Source organism: Pan paniscus, chromosome 8 (genome assembly GCF_029289425.2).
Source record: "Pan paniscus chromosome 8, NHGRI_mPanPan1-v2.0_pri, whole genome shotgun sequence".
NCBI lineage: Eukaryota > Metazoa > Chordata > Mammalia > Primates > Hominidae > Pan > Pan paniscus.
In genome coordinates, this window is record NC_073257.2 from 97,582,361 (window position 1) to 97,605,953 (window position 23,593).

At 48.4% G+C, this 23,593-nt stretch overlaps 1 protein-coding gene across 4 annotated transcripts in view; it reads right to left on the bottom strand.

Moving 5' to 3' along the window:
• Window positions 1-1,880: 1,880 nt before the first annotated feature.
• Window positions 1,881-23,593, bottom strand: part of GRID1 (glutamate ionotropic receptor delta type subunit 1) — a 777,975-nt gene continuing 756,262 nt past the window's right edge. For 3 of the 4 annotated variants that reach the window (XM_063607779.1, XM_034931017.3, XM_034931018.3), the window contains 3 exons: window positions 19,767-19,933; window positions 13,307-13,547; window positions 1,881-2,593 (listed from right to left, as the gene is read on the bottom strand). In XM_063607779.1, the coding sequence (XP_063463849.1) occupies window positions 2,165-2,593; window positions 13,307-13,547; window positions 19,767-19,933 (837 nt within the window). In that variant the 3' untranslated portion in view covers window positions 1,881-2,164. Of the gene's footprint in view, window positions 2,594-12,955; window positions 13,047-13,306; window positions 13,548-19,766; window positions 19,934-23,593 lie in introns of all 4 variants that reach the window. The other variant, XM_034931019.3, reaches the window with a different exon arrangement.

Genomic DNA, 23,593 nt, shown 5'->3' on the forward strand with positions numbered 1-23,593 from the left:
AGTTTGATTAAAAAAATAGAGAGATATATATGTGAAAAATTGACCATTCAGGGCAGGGCCCCCAACGTGCTGATGGAAAACAAAGCCTGCTCTTCCTCGGGGTCATGGTAGCCCACCTAGGCTTCTCTGAGCATGCCTGGCTCCAAGGTCCACATGCTCTGATTGGAGAAATGTCAATGGATTGCCTAGGTAGCACGAATATCAGACCATTCTCAGCATCCAGCAATAAATAACATAATTATAAACACTCTCTTCCCCACAGTGCTTTTAGGTGACTGTGTGATTTGGCCGTTCTTTACTGCTCAATCATGTCACTAGGGACTTTAGGAAAGAAATCAATCCTGGGCTAGTTATCACCCTCATAAATACATCTCTCTAGAAACTCTACAAGGCTATAGAAGAAGCAATCAATAGGACTTTGTATTTCTCCATGATCACAGAACCAGGCTCTCAGCTCCCTGATTACTGCTGGCTGCGGGAGCTCCACCTCCTTCAGTGACAGATGTGGGCTGTGTATTCCATTCTGACGGGTCTGGAGATCAGACTAATCTTTGTCTTTAGGAGAGGAACTGAAGTGACACAACTCAGATTCCCCCAGTTCCACTCCTAATGGTTCTTTCCCTGATTCTGTAGTTTAGTTGCCTCAGAAAGGGCAACTGAAGGAGGGGGCGCTGTTAGGTGGTCCTAGGCTTAGAAAACTGGGCTTCCCTGCAGCTGTACCTGCACAGGGATAGGCCTGGAATCTCAGAGGATATCAGATGCCTGAGTGGGGAGGGCCCCTGCTCTGGGTTGGATTGCTGCTTGAAGAGGACTCCAGGTCTGGTCTGGAGAGGGTCGTAAAGCTGGAAGGGAGGGTTTGTGCTGGAGCCAGCCCTGTTTGTTGGACTGCCTACAGGATTTATGACCCAGAGATAGGCCTTTACTTTTGGGGCTACAAGCAACTTCCCTGGTGGATGGGAGTTACACTTATGCTTCTCACCTAAGGGGCAAGACTTCCTCCTACCCAAATAAACATGGTCTCTTTTCTCTATTTCTCAGCATGCCCCATCACCTGGAGTACTGGTCCACCCACCTGGGCACCTCCCCCAACTCTTACTAACAGAATCCGTTTGCCTGACACCACAAAGCATCTATGCCTGACTCCCTGCATCTATGGCCTCACTTCCTTCTCTCACCTGGGACCATGGGTCCAAACCCAAGGGAATATTCTTCCTCTACCTGGCCTTTTGTTCCACCACCTCACCTGGTCCATGCAACTAACCCCACCTCGCAACTCCCTGCCCCCATGGACCTTCTTCCAGACCAACCCCACCTCTGCCCAGTCTCCCTGAGGAAACGATGGAGTCTGCCCTCCTTCCCCCAATATTCTATCACTTTTTGATTCTTCTAATTTTGAAAAGAAAATGAAAAACAAGGCCAACAGGATGATATGAGAACAGCTCAGTATCAAAGCCCTCAATTACCTCACTATGGGTAACTGTCAGCTTCTCTCAGGCCCATGGGGCAGAGGCACACTGCAACACACAGAGCGGTGACCAACTCGTCCCGCAAGATCCAAGACAGGACAGGATAGCCCTGAGTCCAGGGCACCTCCTCAGCCCCAGGCTACCCAGAACAGCCGATCACCCTACAGCACAGCAAGCCCAGTTGGGCCAGCCCAACGCGGGCTCCAAACTCACTCTTTATCAAGCTGAGGGACTAAAAGGGACGAGGGGCCAGGAGCAAAGAAATGGGGCAGCAAGCTGTGGGACAAGGCAGCGAGTGGCATGTGGGGCTCCTCATCTTCCCTTCTCCCCCAGCAGAGAGGGGCTCCTTATCTGGTCGCCCCTCCTGCCCTCAGAAAGGCCCAGGAATGGGGGGGCTCCTTTGGCACTTCAGAATGATCACAAGTAATTTGCCTTTTTATTCATATAGAACAAAATTTACAAAGTCATTCATACAGTTTTTGTGTTTTTTTACTGACTTCGAAAATTGGGAATATTCAAAATACACTTTTACCCCACTCCATTCTGTCATTATTTACACATATGTACAAGAAAAATGAAAGAGTCTCTGTGTATGTGTGTGTGTGCGAGTGTGTGTGGTTTGTGTTGTTGTTTTCTTGTATTAAAAAGCTCTGCTGGTCGGGTGGGTGGGAGGGTGGGCAGGAGGGCAGGCGGCGCGGTCAGATGGAGGTCCCGTGGGAGGTGTCCAGAGCCTCTGGAAGGACGCCTCCAGGCACGGGCTGGAAGGACATGGGGATGGGGGTCTTCACCGGGCTCTGCCGGAACAGCCCCCCGTTGGGTGACCTGTGTTTGCACTGCATGGAGGGCATGGTGGCCGAGCTGCTCAGCGGCAGCGGCAGGTTGCTGCTGGGCCCTGATGAGAGTGTCCGGCTGGTGCCATGGCTGCTCTGCTCTGGCAGAAACGTGCTGACCGAGAGCTGGGTGTTCTGGTACTCCCGTGTCGGCTCCAAGGTCTGGGTGGGAGCCAGGCCCCCCATCTCCAGGGCCGAGAGCTCAATCGACGCTGGGGAAATCTGCTTGTGAGCAATGTCTTCATCCATGAGGCTGTTCATGCGCCGGTGGACCTGCTCCAAGTTCACTTCTTTGTCCTGGAGGGAAGGCACAGGAAGGTCAGGTGGGGTCTTAACAGTGAGTCAAGGCTGGCTTGCTACAGCTCTGGATGTCTGGAGTCACCAGGCCTGGTCAGCCTGTTGGGCTGTGGGCGAGTATCCCTTTCATGTGGCTCCCACCTCCCCTCAATTATATGGACAACCCTCAGTTATCTGGGGAAGCCAGGGGGGAGACATGATCCCTATGTAGCAAAGAAGATGCCATCAACAGGCCTTGGCTGCATCCTACCTTGCCTCTGTACTCAGTTTAGAGTCACTGCCATACCCAGAACCAACCCTTAGGACAAGATGCTTTCAAGAGCAGGCAGAGACAGGAGAAGAAGAAGTCCCACAGGAATAAAGGAAATAGTCCTTGAGCCCCTAAGGTGCCCCATGAATTTGCCACTTAGAGTTCAAGACGATGAAAAGACTTTGTATGATCATCCCCACCTTGCGCAAAAGGAGGTTCAGGCTCAGGAAGTTTCAATGATTCATCAGAGTCACAGGCCCATCAGTGTTAGAGGCAGCTTGGAGGCCTGGAGCCGGAGAGAAGCCCTGCCTCACCCAGTGACCTGTGTCCTCCCTGTGCAATCTCTTCAGGCAGCCCAAGGAGGGGGACATATCCCTGTCTGGAAGGGCAAGGGGGCATGGGTTCCTGGGTGGAGATTGTGAGGAATGGGACTTCCCCAGGGTCAGCTGACCCTCCTGGTTTCATGAGGGTTCAAGGCTATCTAAGTGGGTGATCTCACACCTGATACTGTCTCACCACAGTGGGTGATATCACAGGAAATTACTTGGCTTGTTTATTTGCTTAAGAAAGAAAACAAAACAGAACAAATATTGTTCCTTTCAAATAACTTGATGATTTGCCTACAATGTCAGAATAATTAAAGGCAGACAAACTGCCTGAAAGCTCAAGGAAGACGTCATCTCCTTCCTTGACTTCCCCGCTGTGAGGTGGGCACAGGACCTGGTGCTCAGCAGAGGAGCCATATGAGCTTCCCGGTGAGGTTGAGGCTGCAGGGACTTTGTAAGCAGCATGGGTGCTGATGCGCCAGGGAATGTGGTGACCTTTCCCTCATCTCAAACTCCTAGAGAAATACAGTCCCAAAGCTCAGCTCCCAGGCAACCCTGCAGGTGGTCTCATGTTGGCATCTTGTATTGGAGAAAGGAACCCATCCCCTGTCCACCTTGCAGGCGAGTTAGAAATATTAAGAAATGTAGAAGCCCTGAATATGCCTTCAGAAGGAAAAAGAAGGAATCACATGAATCTAAGAGCCATTCCAGTGACTGCTTTGAGCTTCTGTGGGGATACTGGGAGAGGATTTCCACCCCCAGAAGTTCAACTGAATGATAGGCATGAGCCCTGACCAGATGAGTGCATGAATCACAGGGCTAACCCCCACAAAGGGTCAACTCAGTGTTCCTCAAGCAAGGAGGTGAAGTGCTCTGCAGTTCACTCCTTGCCTCAATGTCCCCTAGCATATAGAAGGTGGGACCACTGCTCTCTCTGCACCTTTATGAGTTCATGGTTGGCACACATGGTTTGGCTTCTGATGAGACACCTGCTGTCAGTCCTAGAATCTTTCCCAGGACAAGAAAACTGACAACACCCATAGGACAACTGACAAGTCATTCCAGGGCAGGAGGAAATCAAGACAGCCAACTGGTTTGAGAATAGAGTATGCTATGGGATGTGGCTCGCTGTCATAGGTGAAAATGACATCAGAAACCATTGGCACAGCCTCACAGGCACAGTCACAACTCCAGTGATCTGAAGCCCACCCACACAAGCAGAGCTCAGCTCATTGGTGCTGGGAGACCATCTCTGAGTTAGGGTCACCTCTGCATGGCAAGTGTCGTCGGGAAATTGGGGGAACTGGCTGGAGAATGCCAGGCTTCTACTTGTCCCAGCTAAATTATTCATGAAATGTTTATGCTGACTCCTTCAAAGGTTTGTAAAATATAGAGCAAACCAAATTCAAGTTATTTTCCTAATTACCTTACACCATGGTGGAGCCAGTTCTGTTCAACTTTGCTACTTTTTGTGTATTCTATTTTATTTGCTTTGTTTTCATTTTGCATGTAAGACTACTTTAGGAATATTTTATAACCGTTATACAGTGTGTTAGTGGCTTAGCGCCACTCAGCGTCAATGATCTTTTCCCAAGGAAGTCTATGGTTTATTGCTTTTAGGGAGTTACTATCCCCACTGGATAACAGTTTGACAGGCTATCAAGAGACAGGTTACCTAACGAAGAGACAGGACCATGATCCAAATAAGGACAGTAAGACTGAAGCTGAATCCGGAACAAAGAGACAGAGAGACAGAAAGCAGCAGGTGCTTCACCTGCTGCAGCAGTGGGACTCTGCCAAACTTTCTTTTCCACAGCCATCCTCCTAGTGTTCTGGGCCTCCAGACAAGCCCTGACCCTTGCCCAGCATCAAGCCTGCATCTCTAGCATTCTTGAGGCTGCTATGAGCTCCTGTTAAACTGTGGATACAGTGTCATCTGTATTAGCCAGAATCAGTGCTACAATCGTTTTGGCGAATATTTGTATCTATAAGGCATGTTCATTTCAAAATGTATGAAGGGCACAAAACAAGTACCAGGGAGTCTGGAAGCTGAAGTAGTTGAGAGAGGAATTCAGGTACTTTTAGGGTTTAATAAGATAACCTTCTGTCTTCTTTGCAGCTAGCAAAGCTTGGAGAAGCCTGAACAAGCTGGTCACCCTCACTGGCAAAGACTTTCATTTCCACGGAAGGGAAACTGATGACCTGGGACCATTGGAAGAACTAGTTAGTAATTAATCAGTTGCATAATCTTCCCTTATCCTCTTTTCTAATTTCCCTTCAGGACTTTAAGGACCCCTTTGAAGATGAAAAGAAAGAAAGTTTGAGTGGACTCAATTAAAGTGGGAAGCAGGTGTCTAGGTTCCAGGGCTGCTGAACTCTGGATTCTGGCAGTTGATAGAGGGCCTGGCCTTTTTTCTCAGTCAATTGAGCACTAGCCCAGGGTGTTCAGGAGATGCTCCCATTTTGTTAGAGTTTGGAGAGGGGGAAAGATTAACTTCCTGTCCAAGAAAGCCACAGGGAGGTAGGAGGTTGGAAGTAAGGGACAAGGTGAAAGAACTCTCTCTATTTAATGCCAGGGAAACAAACATGAGAGCTTCGGGGAAGACAGACCAGCCAAAATTCTCTGAAGGAAGATGTAAGTGAGGGACGTTTCTGAGCTGGATGACTTCACCACTGAAGTGCAAGTGAGAGGATGCTGGAGCATGGTGGATTGTCAAGTGCCAAGCTGGAATAGTAAACGCGGTGGTGGGGAGTGGATCCGGTAATACTGGAGCATTTAGAATCAAGGCCAGCCCTCAGACTGAATGTGGAGATAACTAGTTCTCTGCCAGTCTATTATTTCTGAAGAAAGAGCTTGACTAAGTTTATTTTACTCACATTTTTTTTTGCTTGTCTCAAATTAAGTATGGATGAAGCAGTTCTAAGGACTGCAAAGCTGCGCAGCGGGAACCAACTCCCTACTGCAGTTATCATTCGCCTTTAAAGTCTCCGTGTCAAGACACACAGAAAGTGTCTACACCAAATGGACAAACGTTCCAGGGGGTTTCCTTCCCAACTGCGTATTAAGAAATCCATCCTCTTCACATCAGTGGGACTTCATTCTACTCAAATTCCATCAATTTCCAATAGCTCCAACACGAGGACAAACCCTGGGAGATGAGGGTGCCATCTCAAGTCTCTTATTTTGGTTATTTAACTGAATAAGAAAATGTGTATAACTGTAGCAAATGACTCCTATCTTTCCTGGAAAACAAACGCAGCCATTTGCTGTGTCTCACTATGTGTCCTTTAAGTCGCCTGCTCCTGCTGCTGTCTGTGGGAGCCAGAGCTGAGGTGCGCAGGACAGACCACCTGGTTTGGAAACCTTGGAAGCATGGTCTGCTTGTATTACCTGGGGTCATAGATTTAGCACTCATAAAGTCATGTCTGTCTGTTCCTTCTGTGTCTCCAGCCAAGGAAAGAGGAGACAGGAGTAATCAGCCTACTCAAGGAAAGAGGCAGGAGTGATTTGAATAATTATCTATCTTTTAGACAAAATACTGCATTCTATTATGTTATGCAAATTCAAATAATGGGCTTTTTTATGTGAACTACATCCGTTTACATCCTCATTATCCCAAGGTTTCGGTATTCGGCCAGGTAATGACAGCTGTGAAAACGGACTTGGAAACTTACTGCTATCTTCATTAATTTACTGTAGGTAACTGACCTAGTCAAACATCCCTGAATATGATAAAAAATTCACAGACTGTGTTTACTCGTGAATCCCACTGAATTCCAGCTCTGCGTTTCTCATCCCATATTAAACATGACGACAGATGCACCAACAGAGGTTACTGGGGAACCTCTCCCAGGCATTGTCTTGCAGAGATAAAGTTCTGTAATTAAGCTGCTGTTCACCAATGTGGAAATAATACAGTGTATTGGAAAACGGTAATTAACTAAACTATCATCTTTGTAACAGCCTGTTACACATGGGACTCCTTAGAACAGACTTTGCTTGGAGTCCAACAGCTCTTATTGTAAGTTGGGCAGGAACAAAACTGGGGATGAGGAACTTCCCCCTGACTGAGCTGGCTGTTGGTGGCACTATCCTGTTACCACTGAGACCAACCAGGTGCTAAATGGGACCCAAGGGCTGGGAGAAATGCTACCAACACAATCTTCAGTGTTGTTCCCAAGACTTACCCAACCCCAACGGGCCGGGCTAGGGGTCTGAGAGTATTGGCTGGGTAAGGACAAAGGAGCTCAAGTACATAAGTGAAATGGTCTCAGGAGATGGTGGGCAGTTTTTCAAAGCATCAGGAGAAAGAGTTCTGATCAGTTCAATCGCGGATGTTTTAGGGAGGGCAATGAGAGCGAACCGACAATGACTTCACATCGTGGGTGGTAGCAGCAGGTGCACCGAGGAATGACTGAGGCTAGGGGTACGGCAGCTTGCTGAAGCTCAGGCAATTCCACAGTAAGTGGAAGGTCAGGACGAGAACTCACATCTACCAGGTTCCCAAACCTGGGCTCTTTCCTTTTCCTTTTTTTTTTTTTTTTGTTTGTTTGTTTGAGACAGGGTCTCCCTCTGTCACCCAGGCTAGAGTGCAGTGGCCCAATCTCGGCTCACTGCAGCCTTGAACTCCTGGGCTCAAGCAATCCTCTTGCCTCAGCCTCCTGAGTAGCTCGGACTACAGTCACATACCATCTCACCTGGCTAATTAAAAAAAAAAATTGTAGAGACTGGGGTCTAGCTTTTTTTGCCCAGGCTGGTCTCCAACTCCTGGCTTCAAGCAATTCTGCCTTGGCCTCCCAAAGTGCTGGGATTACAGGCATGCGCCACTACACCCAGCCCAAAACCTGGGCTCTTTTCCATGACACCAGTGTGTCAAGAAATTCATCCTCCCCATACCAGTGAGACTTCATTCTACTCAAATTTCATTACCCCAGTAGCTCCTCACCTTGGAATGTTGGCGTAAATCAGTGGTTTTCATCCTTGGCTGGATATCAGAAGCACAGGTGGAGATTTTAGAAATTATGGCAGTCCAGATCTCCCCAATATGACCCTTTGGGAAACAGGGCCCAAGCATCTGTATTTCTAAAAAGCCCCAGAATTAATCACCTCTGACATGCAGCCAGAATTAAAAGCCATTGATCCAGCTGCAATGATTACACAACAATTTAACATCAGTAACGTCTTCTTTACGGGAGGTCTTGACTAGTTCATTCATTCAATAAACGTGTTTGAGCTCCTACTACCAGATGAGCTAATGTTCTTGGTAAAGCATCTATCTTGGTCCCTGGCACATAGAAAGTGCTCAATACTTGAATTATATTCATCACCCCTTAATGAGAGCTTCCACTCTTCCAGAGAGAAGGCACATTGATGTGAATGCAGAGGTGAGGAGGCACTGGTGGATCTGAAGCAGAGACAGGCAGGTAAACCATTACTGGCAATGTGGAGCACACTCAGCAAGGGGGGCTGCTAGTGGTGGCAGCAAGCAGAGGAGGCTTTGCCAAGTGATCTGGTTTTGAGATACACAGCGGTGTATGGTAAATGTTCCATGGCTTCTCACTGGAGGCCGTGGGCTGAAGCATGCACACTCACTATTCTTACTCTCATGCTAAGCCATTTGCTCCTGAGCATAGTTCTCAGGCCAGGCTGTTTCCAGCAGAAGGGAGAGATTGAGGTTCAGATAATGTAAATGTGTAGCCAGAAGCCAGGAGCCAGGAGCCTGGCCCCAGGTAGAGCACCGAGTCACAACCTTCATTCCCAAGTCCTCTGGAAAATGCTACCTCGGAACCCAATGGGCTCATGCACATACCCAGAGGAAAGGACAGTGCCCTGGCCTTTTGACAAGCTTGCGCCTGGGAGGCAGCAGGGGTACAGAGGTAGACACATCGTTCACATCCCATCTCTACCCTTCTCACTTCTGAGATGGATTTCATCAGGGATGAGGATGCCTTCTTCAACTACCGAAGAGGGCTAACAAGATTGCTCAGCACAGGAAAGGAGCCCTAAGGTGTCACTTGTCTCTCCCATATTCCTCATTGCCTAGCCCAGGACCTTTGGATAGAGTAGCCCCTTGGCCACCAACAACCAAGCATGTCTCTGGGCCAGGCATATCTTTAATTCACTTTATATGCCTTCCCTTGTTGAATCCTCAGTGCAACGCTGTTGGGTTGGCATAAATGAAGAAGAAAAATGTACAGACTGGCAAACTCTTTACATGCAGTTGAAGAAGACATCAAAGGAGTGGAGGCAAGAAAGGGTGTGGAGTTGAAGAAGTGAGGGCCCCTGGGATCTAATCTTTCACAGTGGGTTGGGGCATGCAGACAGAGGCTGCCCACAGCCAGAACAGAGGGGCCATCTGCTTCTCTGCCCCCTGCTGCCTGGCCACCCTGGCCTCAGCCAGCTCCTGTGTGTGATGGAAACCAGGCCAGGGGAGGGCAGGCAAGGCAGAAAGCAACAAGAATTCCAAACTCTGAGCCCAGTGATGGATGACTCATCCGTCACTCCTCATGTCTTCTCCCATTTGTGCAGTTCTCATCTTTATTTCATGAATATTTTATTCTCAGAGCAATGGCTCCACATCCCCCATAAATCTAGAGAGTGGCTCTTTACTGCATCCATGGAGCTTGTGCATTCACCTGCATTGGGTAACTACATAATCATCTGATTCCTTAGAAAAAATATGAGCTGAAATCTACATGAATATTAAGGGGTTGAACGCACATTACTACTCTTCTTCAAGTAGGTGTCTAAACTGTGACGACATCCTAGAGCAAGCCATTAAGCACAACTTGGGCTCCACCCAAAGACAGGTTTCTGGCTCTTAAGAAATACGGCCAATGCCTCAAAATGAAACATTCAAAGATTAACCAGACACTCTCACCTAATTGCAAATGCTGCCCCATTAAACACAGGCAACCAGTAGCACAAAGTAGTTCTGGATTAAATACCATCATTATTTTTTGAAGGTTTTAAGAATATGCTTCTAAAAGACTGTTGTTTTGAGCCGTTTCCTGCCTATTCCCTGCATGATAAAGTCAAAACCTCTCAGTCTGGCATTTAAGTCCTTCAGAGCAGGCCCCGTATCCTTCCCCAGCCTCCCCTGCCAGCATCTCCTTCCTCACGTTGACACTTCAGCCCTTGAGCTCCAGGAGGTATGATGACTTTGTTCACCTCCAGCTGTTCACCCTGCCCAAAATGCAACTTCCTATCTCATCTTTAGTACCAGGGTTTGTATCAATGCTTCAAAGCTCAGTTCTAACAGCTCTGAGCCCCAAGTAGTCTTCAATAACCAGCACCCCTAACCCCTCTGACCCCACCATGCCCTGGCTGGGCTGGATGTCCTCGGTGCTTTTGTGATACCTGCTGATCACTGCAGTACAGCCTGCTCAATGAGTGGAGACTGCTGGGCCCAGCTCTCTGCCACATCTGTGCATGAGGAAGTAAGCTCCCTGAAGGCAGGGGCCAGGTCTCTATAGGCAGGCTTATTAAAGGAAGAAAGGGAGAGAGGGAAGAAGGAAGGGAGACATTGCATTTGAAATTTGGAAACCCATAAAAATATGAAAAAGATGGAATATTTCCATGCAACCCTTCTTAGCAACACCAGAAGGGGTTGGAGGACAGGCAGCTGCTGTGCTTTTCCAACCTGCCTCTCTCCATGTGTCCTCATTCCTATCTGGAAGCAGGTTGGCAACAGGGGCAGGAAGTCCCACATTCTGGAAGCAGGGCTAATGTATTCATCATTTCATAACTGAGATCCTGGACTTATGCAGAAGCCAGAATAAAAGGTAGGATGTTTTACCGGCAAGAAAGGAGCTGTTCCTCACAGCTAGGTTATCCCTTGGTCTCCTGGTCTCTCCATTTTTTTCTCTTTTCTTTTCTGTCTTCCTATCTATGTCTCTTTAACAATCACCAGTCTCTCTCTCTCTTTCTCTGTCTCTCTCACACACATAGACCACAACAATTAACTGTGGGTGGTCCAGGCTGAAATTGTCCAAACCGTCACTAAACTAGGCATTGTGAAGGGACAAAGCTAAAAGCAGACAATGACTTCCCATCCAAAGGACAAGCTCTCCCTGCATGTAGCTCACAGATGATAGGCTAGAGGCTGGGGCTGAGCCTGAACCTGTGTCTCCAGGCCCCCACCCTTGCCCACAGCTGCCCAGAAAGACAAATTCCTGACAGTGCAATTTTCATCCACCTGGAGACCCTCCCCTGCTCCCCTGACACGAGGAGCCTTTGCACAGAGGAAACCAGGCTGAAGACTTAGGGAAAACAAGCAAAACCCAAAACAAACAACACGGAGCGGGTGCAACGTGTGCCAATTTGGGGGCCTGGTCTTTCCCATCCTTCTCATCCTTCTTGGTTCTACTGGGGGTGGCTTTGGGGCCACCCCACCACAGCTGCCCACTGATGCTTCTGTGCATAGAGACCTGGGTGGTAACAAGCAGGTGAAGGGTGCACACTGGTCATGGCGTGGAGGGGCTGACATGATAAGGAGAGGTCAGATATGTGTAGCCTTTCCTTACAACTGCTAGTCAGAATAATTCACTGTCCTTCCCACTGACTTCTTTATACAAAATTTTCCAGTAGCCAAAGAAGCTTGGGACAGAACCATCAACTGTTCCTTTCAGTGCCTTTTCCTCAAAGGTCTGTCTTCCTTCCCTTCTGAGCTCCAGGGGTGATAGGACAGCCACTGAGGCTGCAGCTGGCCCCAGCTTCACATTCCCTTACATGGAGATACACAGAAGGCCGGAGAGGAAGACAGATGTCCCCGAACATTGCAGATGTACTGAGTTAAGCAGTGTCCTTCTTCCAGGGAAGAGACAGCATAAGGACACAGAGCTCACTACCTGGTATAATGCAGAGTCCTGTAAGGAGCGAGGGACGCCCACCCCTGTCCTCACCCCTGACCTGCCAGGAATGCCCTTATGGACCAATGAATGGAGGGTGCGATGTGGCCAGACACCCAGGCCACAGACATGGTGGACCCAGCCTTCCTGTCCAGAGGTGCCAAATCCCTTCCCCAAATCAGTCTGAGAAGGAGCCCGCCGGCTCTTACCTCCTCCTGGCTGTTTTTCTTTCCTGCCCCAGTTTATTTTTTGTGCTCCTTGGACCTTCTACCTCTGAAACCATTTAATGAACTGCCCAGTACTATCTGAGCCTCCAGTAAAAACAAAAACAGGCAAAAAACAAAACAAAACAGAAGTGCTTTTGGGTTTGATGCAGGTTGCTTTACCACTTCCTGTTTGAGGTTTATATCCATCTGCACCCACAGAGTCTCTAAGCAGAGCTGTGGTTCTAGACATAGCTGAGGTCTATGTGGCAGAGAGTGACAGCCCCACGAATGGTGTGGCTGGGCATGTGGAGTTTCTGCTGGCAAAGCATCACCACCAAATGACACTCCTTTCCACCCTTCCTTAGGGCAAAGGTCTCCGGGGGACCTTGGTGAAGGCTTTATTTCAGAAAAAAAAAAAAAATTTTAAAAAAGAGCTTGCAGAACACAAACCCAGTAAGAAGGAAGTGTGGAGGGGCAGAATCAGTTTGCAGTTGGCACACACGGGGAGAAATGTGTGCCCAGAACCCGGAGTATGGACAGAGCTAGTGTCCCCCAGGCTGGGTGCACCCAGGAGGGACAGGGGCAAGGCTGGGCCCTGCAAGCAGGAGGAATATAGGGAGAAAGGAGTGCTGGGAGGGACAGGGATCCCCTGATGTGCTGGGAGAGCAGCGCCCTGTGTCCCTTGGTGAGAAGTAAAAGAGAATCAGGAAGGAATGGGCTCCTCTCTTACCCTACAGGTGGTCTCTCCAGGTCAGGGTGGAGGCACATGGGCAGGGCAGGGTAGGGAAGGGCTCTCTGGCGCTGCCCACGCTGTACCTGCTCTATAGATAAATACAGGACTTTAGTGGCTAAGGCTGGTACTGCAGCACCTTGTTCAAGCATGAAAACATCCCCTACATTTCTTCTCTAGTTTTAAGAACAAAATAAAACAATAACAAAATCCCCCAATATAAAACACTGCTGCCTCCAGACAAGATGACTCAGGTAAATACTAACTAGAAACAACCTGCCCTCCCAATGGCCCAGTGTGACACTCCTGCCTCTAGGTTGCGAAAGGGAGGGCAGGCCCCAGGGTGCTGACCTCCTTGGGGGTCTCCTGGTGGCACCGGTTGCTGTTCCACCACAACTCCAGGGCAGCCACCAGGCAGGCCAGGAGCAGGCCAATGGCCAGGATGCAGAAGACCCCGGCGAAGCTGTGCAGCTTGAGGGATTTGCCGTCGGCCTGGGCGCTGGCATGACTGGTGAGGTCACAGCGGCCCATGTGTGGCCACCACTTCTGCTTCAGCACATCCAGGTCCCCTGTGTCCTGCAGCTCCAGGATCCTGCAAGACACAATCAAGGTGAGCTATAGCCACTGACCTCATCAACTCAGCCACCGGGGCCCTGGCCCCTGCCCCACCATGCTGGCCCCACCACAGACAACATTGAGCCATCCTAGCAGCTTTCTGCCTTAGCTCTTCTCTTCCCAGTCTACTCTCCACACTGCAGGTAAAGTGTTATTCCCAAAACGCACATTAGGTTTTGTCACTCCCCTCCCCAACAGCCCCTCTGCCCTCTCCCACCATATCCCACTGCCCAAGGATAAAGTCTAACAGCAAATCACATAAGGCCCATTACATGGATTCTGTGGCAAGAGCTCAAGATAAAACTAGGAAACAGACATGAAAGAGGCAAACATTTAGGTTGTGGATTTAGGATATTCCTGATCATGAAAATGCTTTCTTTTGAGCTTTCATTACTATATCCTAAGTCTCTCCCACTGGGATTCACCAAATTATTCATACAGTCATTTGATTTGAGGATCTTCTGTGCTTTGCCTAGTATGATGTTCAGCACTACTAAGCTTATGGTCTAGAGATACAATCACTGACCCTAAAAAAATTAGCTCAATCAAAGTGCAGGCAGAGCTGTGATTTAAAAAATGAATGAAAGTAGAGGTTCCAGGAAACACCACATGGTGAGTGCTGTCCACTGGAGGACTAGAGAAATCCTCACTGAGGAGCTAACATGTAAGGGGAAGCTTGAAGGATGACTAATCATAAAACAGCTCACATGGGTCTAGCATGTTCTAGTGCCAAGGAGTATCCTCCATGCTTGGCAAATAGTGTTGAATCCTCATTTGCATGCCAGTCCTTTGAGATGGTTATTCCTATTTTCTCATTTTACAGAGAAGGAAATCAAGGCACGGAGAGGTGAACTGTCTTGCCAAAAGTCATCATGAGGCTGCCAGGGTTGGCTTTCAACTTGGGGGAGGAAGAAACTTCCTAAGACTAAAACACCATGTGAAAGTCATGTCTGGGGTAGCACTTAGCACATTTAAGAAGCAGAAAAATGGCCAGTGAGGCTATTGGGTGGTATGGGAGCAGGCATCAGGTGAGGACAGGGAAGAAGGCAGAGCCCAGAACACAGGCTCTGAGGGGGCATGAGAGGCAGTTTCGATTTCATCATGTGTGCAATGGTGGGACAACCCATGCTGCTTCTATACTCCCCATTGTGGTTTTCTTTGGTTGTGGTATTTTGTCTGTAACTCAGAAGTCTTAACAGAGAGCCAGTGGTAGCTGGTAGTACCCAGACCCCAAACACCCAAGCTTTCCATTGGGGAGTGGAGCTCTTTAAGCCTGATCCATGGTGATATATTCGACTGATATCATCAGTAGAGGTCCCTCTGTGTTCTCTGGGTGTGTGTCGTTAGAGAGCAACAGTTGTTCATAGCCGGGAAAAATTCACTGCCCACTGGACAGTTGTGTGATCTCTACCCTGGACCTGCATTCCAGGTCAACTGTGACCACAGACATGAGGTCTTGCTCAATTCCCACACATGGGCTTGTGTCTGGTGGAGACAAGAGCCACAACCCTGAGGGGGTCCCAAGATGTGTCAGCATCATGGGCCCAGTATAGCATGGCCTCCTGATGGCTGGGAATGGCCTGGCTCAGTGCAAAGATTGGCTTTGGAGGCACCAGACCTCACCTGCACCAGGGACTTGCTCCTACTAAAGATCAGTGTTCTCATCTTTGCAACAAAAACTGTTGACCCCCACTTAGATGAGCAGATCCTTCAGGACAGGAGCTGTGGGTCACTCTGTTTTCCCTGAGCAAGCACAGTGGCTGGCACCACTAAGGCTGTCTGTTGTGTCAATAAATGTGTGAATGTACTAATGAGTAATGAAAACTTGACTAAGATGGCTGTGGTTAGATATTGATATAATGTCCTTTAAGTGCTTAGGGCACTGATCAGCATGTAAGACACAGAATGTGGCTGTGCATTCAGTGACTTAGTTGTTAAGATACATGTGCGTTTATGTGCTTTGGGGTCATGCTTAGATTGCCCCAGAACACTACGGACCTCTCTCATGACACACCACATGGTGAACTGGACAGCCGCAGTGTTGCACCACCTCATATGGATCATGTCGGGCCAACTCCGTGGCTACATGTCTGCCTGTTCACTGGCCTTAATAAGTCTCTGCTGGTAGGGGTGAGGAGGCTGAGCCTCCTGGCAGTTGCAGGAACCGCAGGGACAGATAGGCAGGACCTCAGGGCCTTTGAGGATGTCAGCAGTTGAAAAACTAGCTAGCTATGGATAGACAGTAGAGCTTCGTGTTCATGGATATCCATTCAAATCCAGGCTTGGAGCCTCTCAAATTTAGCTATCTCATCACTAAAGCCTGAGGTTATAATAAATGTACCTACCTCACAGGATATTGTGACAAAATGAGAAGAGGGAACACATACAGACCGTTAGCTCGAGATCCAGCCAGTAATCAGAGCTCCATAAAAGCTGGTTAGTAGTTGTCAGCCTGATGGCCACATTGACCAGTAGCCTTATCCTGCCAGCACTGACATGAGCGACCTTTTATAGAGAACACAGTAGGAGCTGATCATATTACACTGTTTGAATCCTCATAACAGCCTGCAAAGTGGTTCTTATTATGTCTATTTTACATCTCAAAGACCTAAAGCTCAGAATCTAGATGACTTGCCCACTGTTGTAATTAGAAAGTGGTGATGCTGCTCATCAGAGCTGGGTCATTCTGACCCAGGAGGCCATGCTCTTTCCAGAACAGCAGGCTGTTCTTCCGGGGCCAGCTTCTGGCCCAGGGGATGGTGAGGCTCTGGCCAGATGGTGGTTGTGGGGTCAGATCCCCACTCCTCCACTCATTAGGCAGATCCTGTGCAATGTTAGGCAAGTTGCTTAATTTTGCTGACCTTCTCTTCTTCCTGCTCCCTATAATTGTATGCATTTTTTATACCCAATCTTATCCCAGAATGATAGTAAGGCAATTTATACGAAAGCATAACATAAAACAAAAAACCTAAACAAACAAAAAGGAAATTTAAGTATGGAAGGGACAGAGGAAAGCTAAAACAAGTCACGGGTACAAAATGACTTTGAAAATGAGGCTAAACTAATGCACACCATAATAATCCATACTCCCGCTTACGAGGAAGCCAGAGGGATAATAGCCACTTCCTGAAGCCAGTTGTTCTATTTTCCAGACAGATATAATTGCAGGTGCTTTTTTTCATTCAATAGCTGTGGAGCCTGCTACACAGTAGGTGCTCAATAAATGGCTATTAAGTTGCTAAACATTTATTGAATGCCCAATCTGCATGCTGTGGTCTGCAAGCCTGTTTATAGCACATAAGCCCTGCCACACACACACATACATCTACATCCTGTCCTCTGCCAAAGCAAAGGAGCATATCTTTATTGAAGGAAATAGTTTAGTTCCCAGGATGAAGGGAAAGACAGTTATAGCAGTTCCACATAAGGCTGGGACCTGTCATTTATACCAGAACCTGTTTTCTGCAAATGGCATGAGGCATTGCTCTCAGGACCTATCCCTTCATTCCTCTGAAGCTAGAGGCAGCTCACAGTTCTGCATGCACCATACAACAAAGCCCCCCCCCTTTTATTTTTTTTGAGAACAGGGTCTCGTTTTGTCACGCAGGCTAGAGTGCAGTGACATGATCTCAGCTCACTGCAATCTCCACCTCCTGGGTTCAAGCAATTTTCATGCCTCAGCCTCCCAAGTAGCTGGGATTACAAATGTGTGCCACCACATCCACCTAATTTTTTGCATTTTTAGTAGAGACAGGGTTTTGCTATGTTGGTCTGGCTGGTCTTGAACTCCTGGCCTCACGTGATCTGCCCGCCTCAGCCTCCCAAAGTGCTGGGAGCCACTGCACCCAGCCCAACAGAACCTTTTAAAGAACCACTGGCATCAGTAAGTTGGCAACCTGAGGTCTGAGTGTCCCCACTCAAGGGATAATTCCAGCCCAGGAGGAACTGTACCCTACAGGAAAATGAGGAAACTGTGGGAGGCCAGCACAGGCCACTGGTGACATTTCCTTATAATCACAGAGCACGTGCCTTCTGATGAAAGCAAATAGTAATCAATCACTACTTGCCAAAATGACATGGAAACTGGACTAGCCACATTTGATTATGGTGACTATTGGAGTCAGGAGAGCAACCCATGGGGTCTCTGTTGGGAGGTTTCGCACAGGGACCTCACGGTCAGTGAGTGGACAGGTAGTGGGCAGGCCTGTTTCAGAAAGCCTGGTCTCTGGAATCACACACCCCATGTTGGCCCTGGCCCTGGTCCTCTGAAGCCACACAAAGGACATCTCACTCCTTCTGCCCCCAGCAAGGCTTACGATATTGGAGGTGAGCAGCCACACCCCTCCCCACTCATCTCCACCTTCTCCAGGTTGAGTATTCTCAGGTTCTGCTCTGACCTAATGGGAGCCCCCTCTGCTCTGACTCCATTCAGCAATCCAGCCAAGACCTGGGTTCCTGGACTAATGTCTGCTGCCTCTTCTCTCCAGTGTGTCAGTGTTCACTTCAGCAGACTCTCAGGAGCCATCTGAGCAGTGTGAGCACACGGGGACTCTAACCTTTCCTCGCTGGGGCCCCTGTGCTTCCATGAGCGCTGCCTTGGGGTACATGAGCAGTCTTGGTGCTGCTGCTGTGTTGGCCCCATGGGATCTCTTACCATCTGTTCTAGAGAGATGCTCAGAGGTTGATGGTCTGTGGAATCATCCTGAGCCTCCCATCTCAGAAAACCAACTGGTGCGAACCTCAAGAACACCAACGTGTTATAAATCCTGGAGAGAAGCCATTCTTTCTTCGTGCATTTACTCTGAGCAATTGATAAATCACTACTCCTCCTTCCCTCTTGTCATCTCTCTCTGCTCCAGAGAGCAGAGGGAGGAAAAGAATGTATACTTGATTAAATTTAAGGGAAAACCCAAAAGCCTCATTTACCTTAATTAGGCCTATTCTTTTCCTTAGTTTTGCAAAGAAGCCACTGAATGGACTGGTTGCAGGCCCTCCTCCTCAGCCTTCCCTTGATGGGGCTGAGGTCCAGGTACCCATGAGCAGAAGGGCACAATCTGGACATCTAGAGTGTGAGAGAAGGGAGGTCGTGGTGCTTGGAGATCCAGCAGCCACATGGGCATAGCACTAGGGTTCAAGAGACCTGGATTCTACTCCCAGCTCTGCCAGCAGCTGGCTCAGCAACCCAGATATCCTAGTTGCCCTCTTAACTGCAGGATGTTAAAGAAATGGTTTATAAGGACTCTCACTTCTCCAAATAGAAGTTCCTTAGTACTGAAATTCATGCATTAATCAGTCAATGAGTGTTGCCCCTGAGCCTGGCACAATGCCAGCCTTTCCATTCAGATGCTTCTGCCTCATTTTGGATTTGGGTGGACTCTGGCAGAGCCTGCCCCAGGGCTTCTGCACTAGGCTCTGCAGATTCATCCCTTCACCCAGCAAAATGCCCTTCACAGATATGTGCAAGAAGATGGCCCAAGGCTTAGACACCTTGGCGTCAGGAGCCCCTGTTTGCAGGCTGACTATTGGACAAAGGCCACTGAACTACCCATGCCCCACTTCCACCCTTCCTGGCTAAGGCCACATCCCTTCCCTGCCCCAGCAGACAGCATCTCCTTGGACCAGGAAAGTTCTGCCCTACAATCAGAGGCCCCATCCAGCCATGTGCAAATAAATATGGAGACATTCTGCTTCTCTGACCCTACTTTTTTAAAGTCTCCACATTGACTACTGCCACATTACAGGTACATTTCTCTTTAAAAGTGATTAGTAGGCCCTTATCAGATCCTGCTAATTATTCATTTTTCTGGCTAATTCCTCCTCATTCTTCCAGCTTCAGGGGTATCCCCTCCTCTGGGAAGTTCTCCCAGATATCCTGGGTCTGGTGAGATGCCCTTTTCTCCCTGCCTCTACCCTAGCATCCTGAAGACGTCCTTGCCATGTGCTAATATGCCCTAGGCTGGCATTACCTGCTCATATCAGAGATCCCACAGAGACTCTGAGCCTTCCTTGCAGGGACCATATACTTCCACAGGGTCTGAGGGTAGGGGAGGAGGAAGCAGTGGGACATAGTATGTGCTTAGGAAAATGTGACGGACAAAGATGTTTGCACTGGCTCTTATCTTCTAAGAGGTTATTCTCCTACCCTCGACCACTAGAGTCCTGAGGCAGCGGTAGTCACCTCGCTGCCCAAGCCTACCTCTGGGAGAAGAGGTCCCTGTAGGGGCTGCCATGCTGCAGGGCGATCCCGTAACCCTTGCTGCTGATGCTGTTGCCGATGACAGTCACCGAGCAGTCGTCATCCGTCAGGGCTGCGTATTCCACCACGGCCACATCCCACAGGAAGGCGTAGTTCCCCTTCTTTGCCTGAAAGATCAAAATTACCATGAAGTCAGGCAGGCCTGGCCAGCTGTGTCAGCTTTGATTGATGAGCCATCTTGATGGTGGGATTTGAGGGACCCATCCTCAATGGTCTTCCTACCCACCAGACAGCACAGCAACTCTGCTACTGTTTTCTGGCCTACAAATGCCAGCATTGGTTGAGGCCACTCACTTTGACTAGACATAAAAGGTGTGCAGGCCAGCCACAAAACATCTCATGGAGAGGGGAAGGGCAGAGGAGCTAGAGGTGGGCTCTTAAGACGAGCTTCCTGGTCACAGTGCTATGGGCCTATGTCTCAGATTAGAGGGCTCAGCCATGGAAAGTGCAGAAAATCTAGTGCCAGGTGACTGAGATTCTCAGATCAGAAATGTTGGGGAGAATAATAGTTGGGGATGAGGAATAGGGGAGAATAGAACTGTGGCATATCTTACCCACTGATATTTCTACTTAGAACTTGTCTGAGCTCTGCTTAGGGTGAATGTGGAAAATAGCCCTGAATTCAGTGCCGCGGAGTAATGGTGACTTAATATCAAGCACAAGCACATGTCTAGAGCCCCCTGTGCACGAGGAAAAATCCATTAGGGACAGGGCTTGACTGTTATGGTGCCACGCCAGGCTTCTGCCACTTGTATTTTACTGCCCACATATGAAGGTATGCACATGCCTGCACACACCCCTACACATGCACACACATGCCTGTACACACATGCCTGCACACAAACACACCTGTGCACACGCACATACATGTGTAATAAGCACACATACATGCACCCATAAATATGTGTGCACATATGCATGCACATACTCACATGCATATATGTTTGTACACACACATAAACATATATATGCACACACAGGTGCAGGTTTCTGGTGTCACTATCTCCACATCAGTGCAGTGGTGGCAGATTCTTCCATCAGGAACTTGCCTGCAGCGACAGCTAAAGCCCTACTCTGTCGCACTCATCCACAGCAGAGGTTCTTTTCTATCCTGAACAACAATTCTAACTTCGCCTGGAGTTTGGGCACTCGGAGGGAATGCAAGCTGCTTTACTTTCTGGAAGGAGATGCAAACCTGACACTGCCACCTGGCCATCTTAAAACAAAGTAGAATGTTCTTAATGCAGCAAAGTGCCTGCCTTTAATGCTATACTGAGCACACAGACACCCCTTTGCCGCTTCTTTCCTTTTTACCATGGCTCGCACCAGATGATGGGGGCCTCATTATGGGCTTAGTGACAGCACTGAAACATCACAGACAATAATAGGCCATGCTAGCAAGCTAAAGGCTTCTTGACATTGTTGAGGACATTGTCCCTGGCTCCTGCCTTTGTTCAGTTGAGTCTTCATGTCCACTGAGACTTTCCAAAGAGTGTCGTAGCTACTTAGATGAAGTTAGTCAAGATTTTATTTCTTTCAAGACCCCAAGTGCTCGTGGCCCAAGACAGCTTATTTCCTTGTCAGAAGTTCTCCATTAGAAGGATTTGTGGGCAGAGTGTGACCTCCTGCAGTGGGAAGAGCCTGTTCCCAGACATTCAGACAATTTTGCCCAACAACCTTGTAAGAAATGACACACACCTGTGCCACTCATTGACTTTCACCTCGAGGAGCAATCCAAATATTACACCAAGGCTTCAGTCCCCAGCCAATCCAATTTCAGAAGTCCTAAAGGACTTTGACCCAGGTTGCAAAATTACACACATCTCTCTCCTTCCTTGTAGGAAGATAACAGTCCTATAAATTTTTCCTGCTGGCAAACAAGTTTTCTCACAAAAAGATAGACATTTTCAACCTCTTAGTAACCAAGTTTCTCAGCAAAATGTTGACTTATGACCTAATATTTGGCTTTAGTCAGACTTTGGAGCATTTCACATCCATGCTTGCAATTCAACATGACAATCAGACATTGTTATTTGTATGATTTCAAAAGGGTATGTCACGTTGAGGGAAAAATTAAGATAAAGGTTTGTTTCTACATTTCAAGTGATGCTCCAAGAATGAAAACAAAATATGTTGGCTTAGAGAGAATGGAAAGGGACTCCAAGGAAAGCCTGATGTGGCCACTGTAATGGGGCACTTGGCTTCCTTCAAGCCATTTGAGCATTTGTGACTCAGTTTGGGCTCAGGGACAGGTGAGCACAGCTGCATGAAAGCACCCACATTTATAGTCCTGCTGGCCTAAGCTGAGAAAGAGGGAACATCCAGAAGGGATGCTGGCAATGGCTCAGCCTCAAATCCCTGCTAACCAGGAAGGAAGTCCGGAGGAGACAGTAGGAGCTGCCTTCTGGACCTACTGAACACTCCATCTCCCCATCTGCCTATTTGTAAACAGGGACTAAGTTCATCATTATATTTATTTTTCCTTTTTTTAAAAAAAAATATAGACAGTCTTGCTATGTTGCCCAGGCTGAACTTGAACTCCTGGGCTCAAGCAATAGTCCTTCTTCAGCATCTTGAGTTGCTGGGACTAGAGGTTCACGCCACTATGCCAGGCTGCCAATATATTTCTTGTGTCTGCTTGAGGAAGCATGTGGCTGGATCCTGAATCTGCCTGAAAATGCCAAAGCAGGAGCACCTGGAGAGGGTGCTATCCCACGTTTTGTGATGGGAGCTGGAGGTAGGCTCTAGGATGAGCTTTCTCATCATGGCATGGGCTTATGTCTCAGATCAAGGGGCTCACCTTTGGAGACGGCAGAAAATCTAATGCCAGGGGATTGCAATTCTATGGAAATGTAGGGGAGTATAACAGTGTGGAGATGAGAAAGAGGGGAGGATGGACTGTGGTAAATCTTACCCATTTGATATTTCTACTTAGAACTTGACTGAGCCCTGCTTAAGGTGAACACAGGAAATGGCCTTGACTTCAGTGCCTCCAAGAACTGGTAACAATATCCAGCACAAGTACATGCCTAGAGCTCCCTGTGCATGGGGAAGAACACTTTATGAACAGGACCCTGACAGGGCCAAATCAGAAGCTCCAATAGCGGCAGGACAGGCCAGATTCTAGCTCTGTCCTTAGGAAATACCCTCCATTCCTAAATGTCGTCTTCACTTCCTTGGCATCCTAGAGCTTCCTCAGCCTTTCTCTTTCAACTCCATGCTGAGTACAAGGCAGTGCTGAGGCTTTCTTTGGGTCCCCAAGTTCATTTATTTCCAGAACTTTCTGGACTTGCAGACATCTCCCCAGTTTCCAGTGTGTCACAGAGCCTGTCTGAGACATAAGGCCTCTTAGGTCTGACCATACTGTCAGGAACATTGCAGACGCCAGCTCTAAGAAGTTAAAATATCCCACCCATCATGGCCCTGTTGTCTTTATACAGACCCTCTTCTTGTTTCCTTGCAGAATGAGCTCCATCCTGCCCCACAAAAACTCTAAGCTTTGCTTCCTCCTTGTAGGGTCAGAATCAGTTTTCCACGTGGCCCCAAATAATGATGAATTCACCCCCTTATTCTGTGCTACTTATCCACAGGTCTGGCTTCCCCACTACGGGGGGCGGGGGGGAGGACACCAAATATATCAAACATCTGCCTCCAGGACAGCCAAGCAACTCCTCTCTTCCCTGCCCCTCCTGTTGCAAGTTCACCCTCCTCCTTCCTTGAGTCTCAGCATTTCCTCCAATCCCGCTCCTAGGTTCAGACCCCTCCTC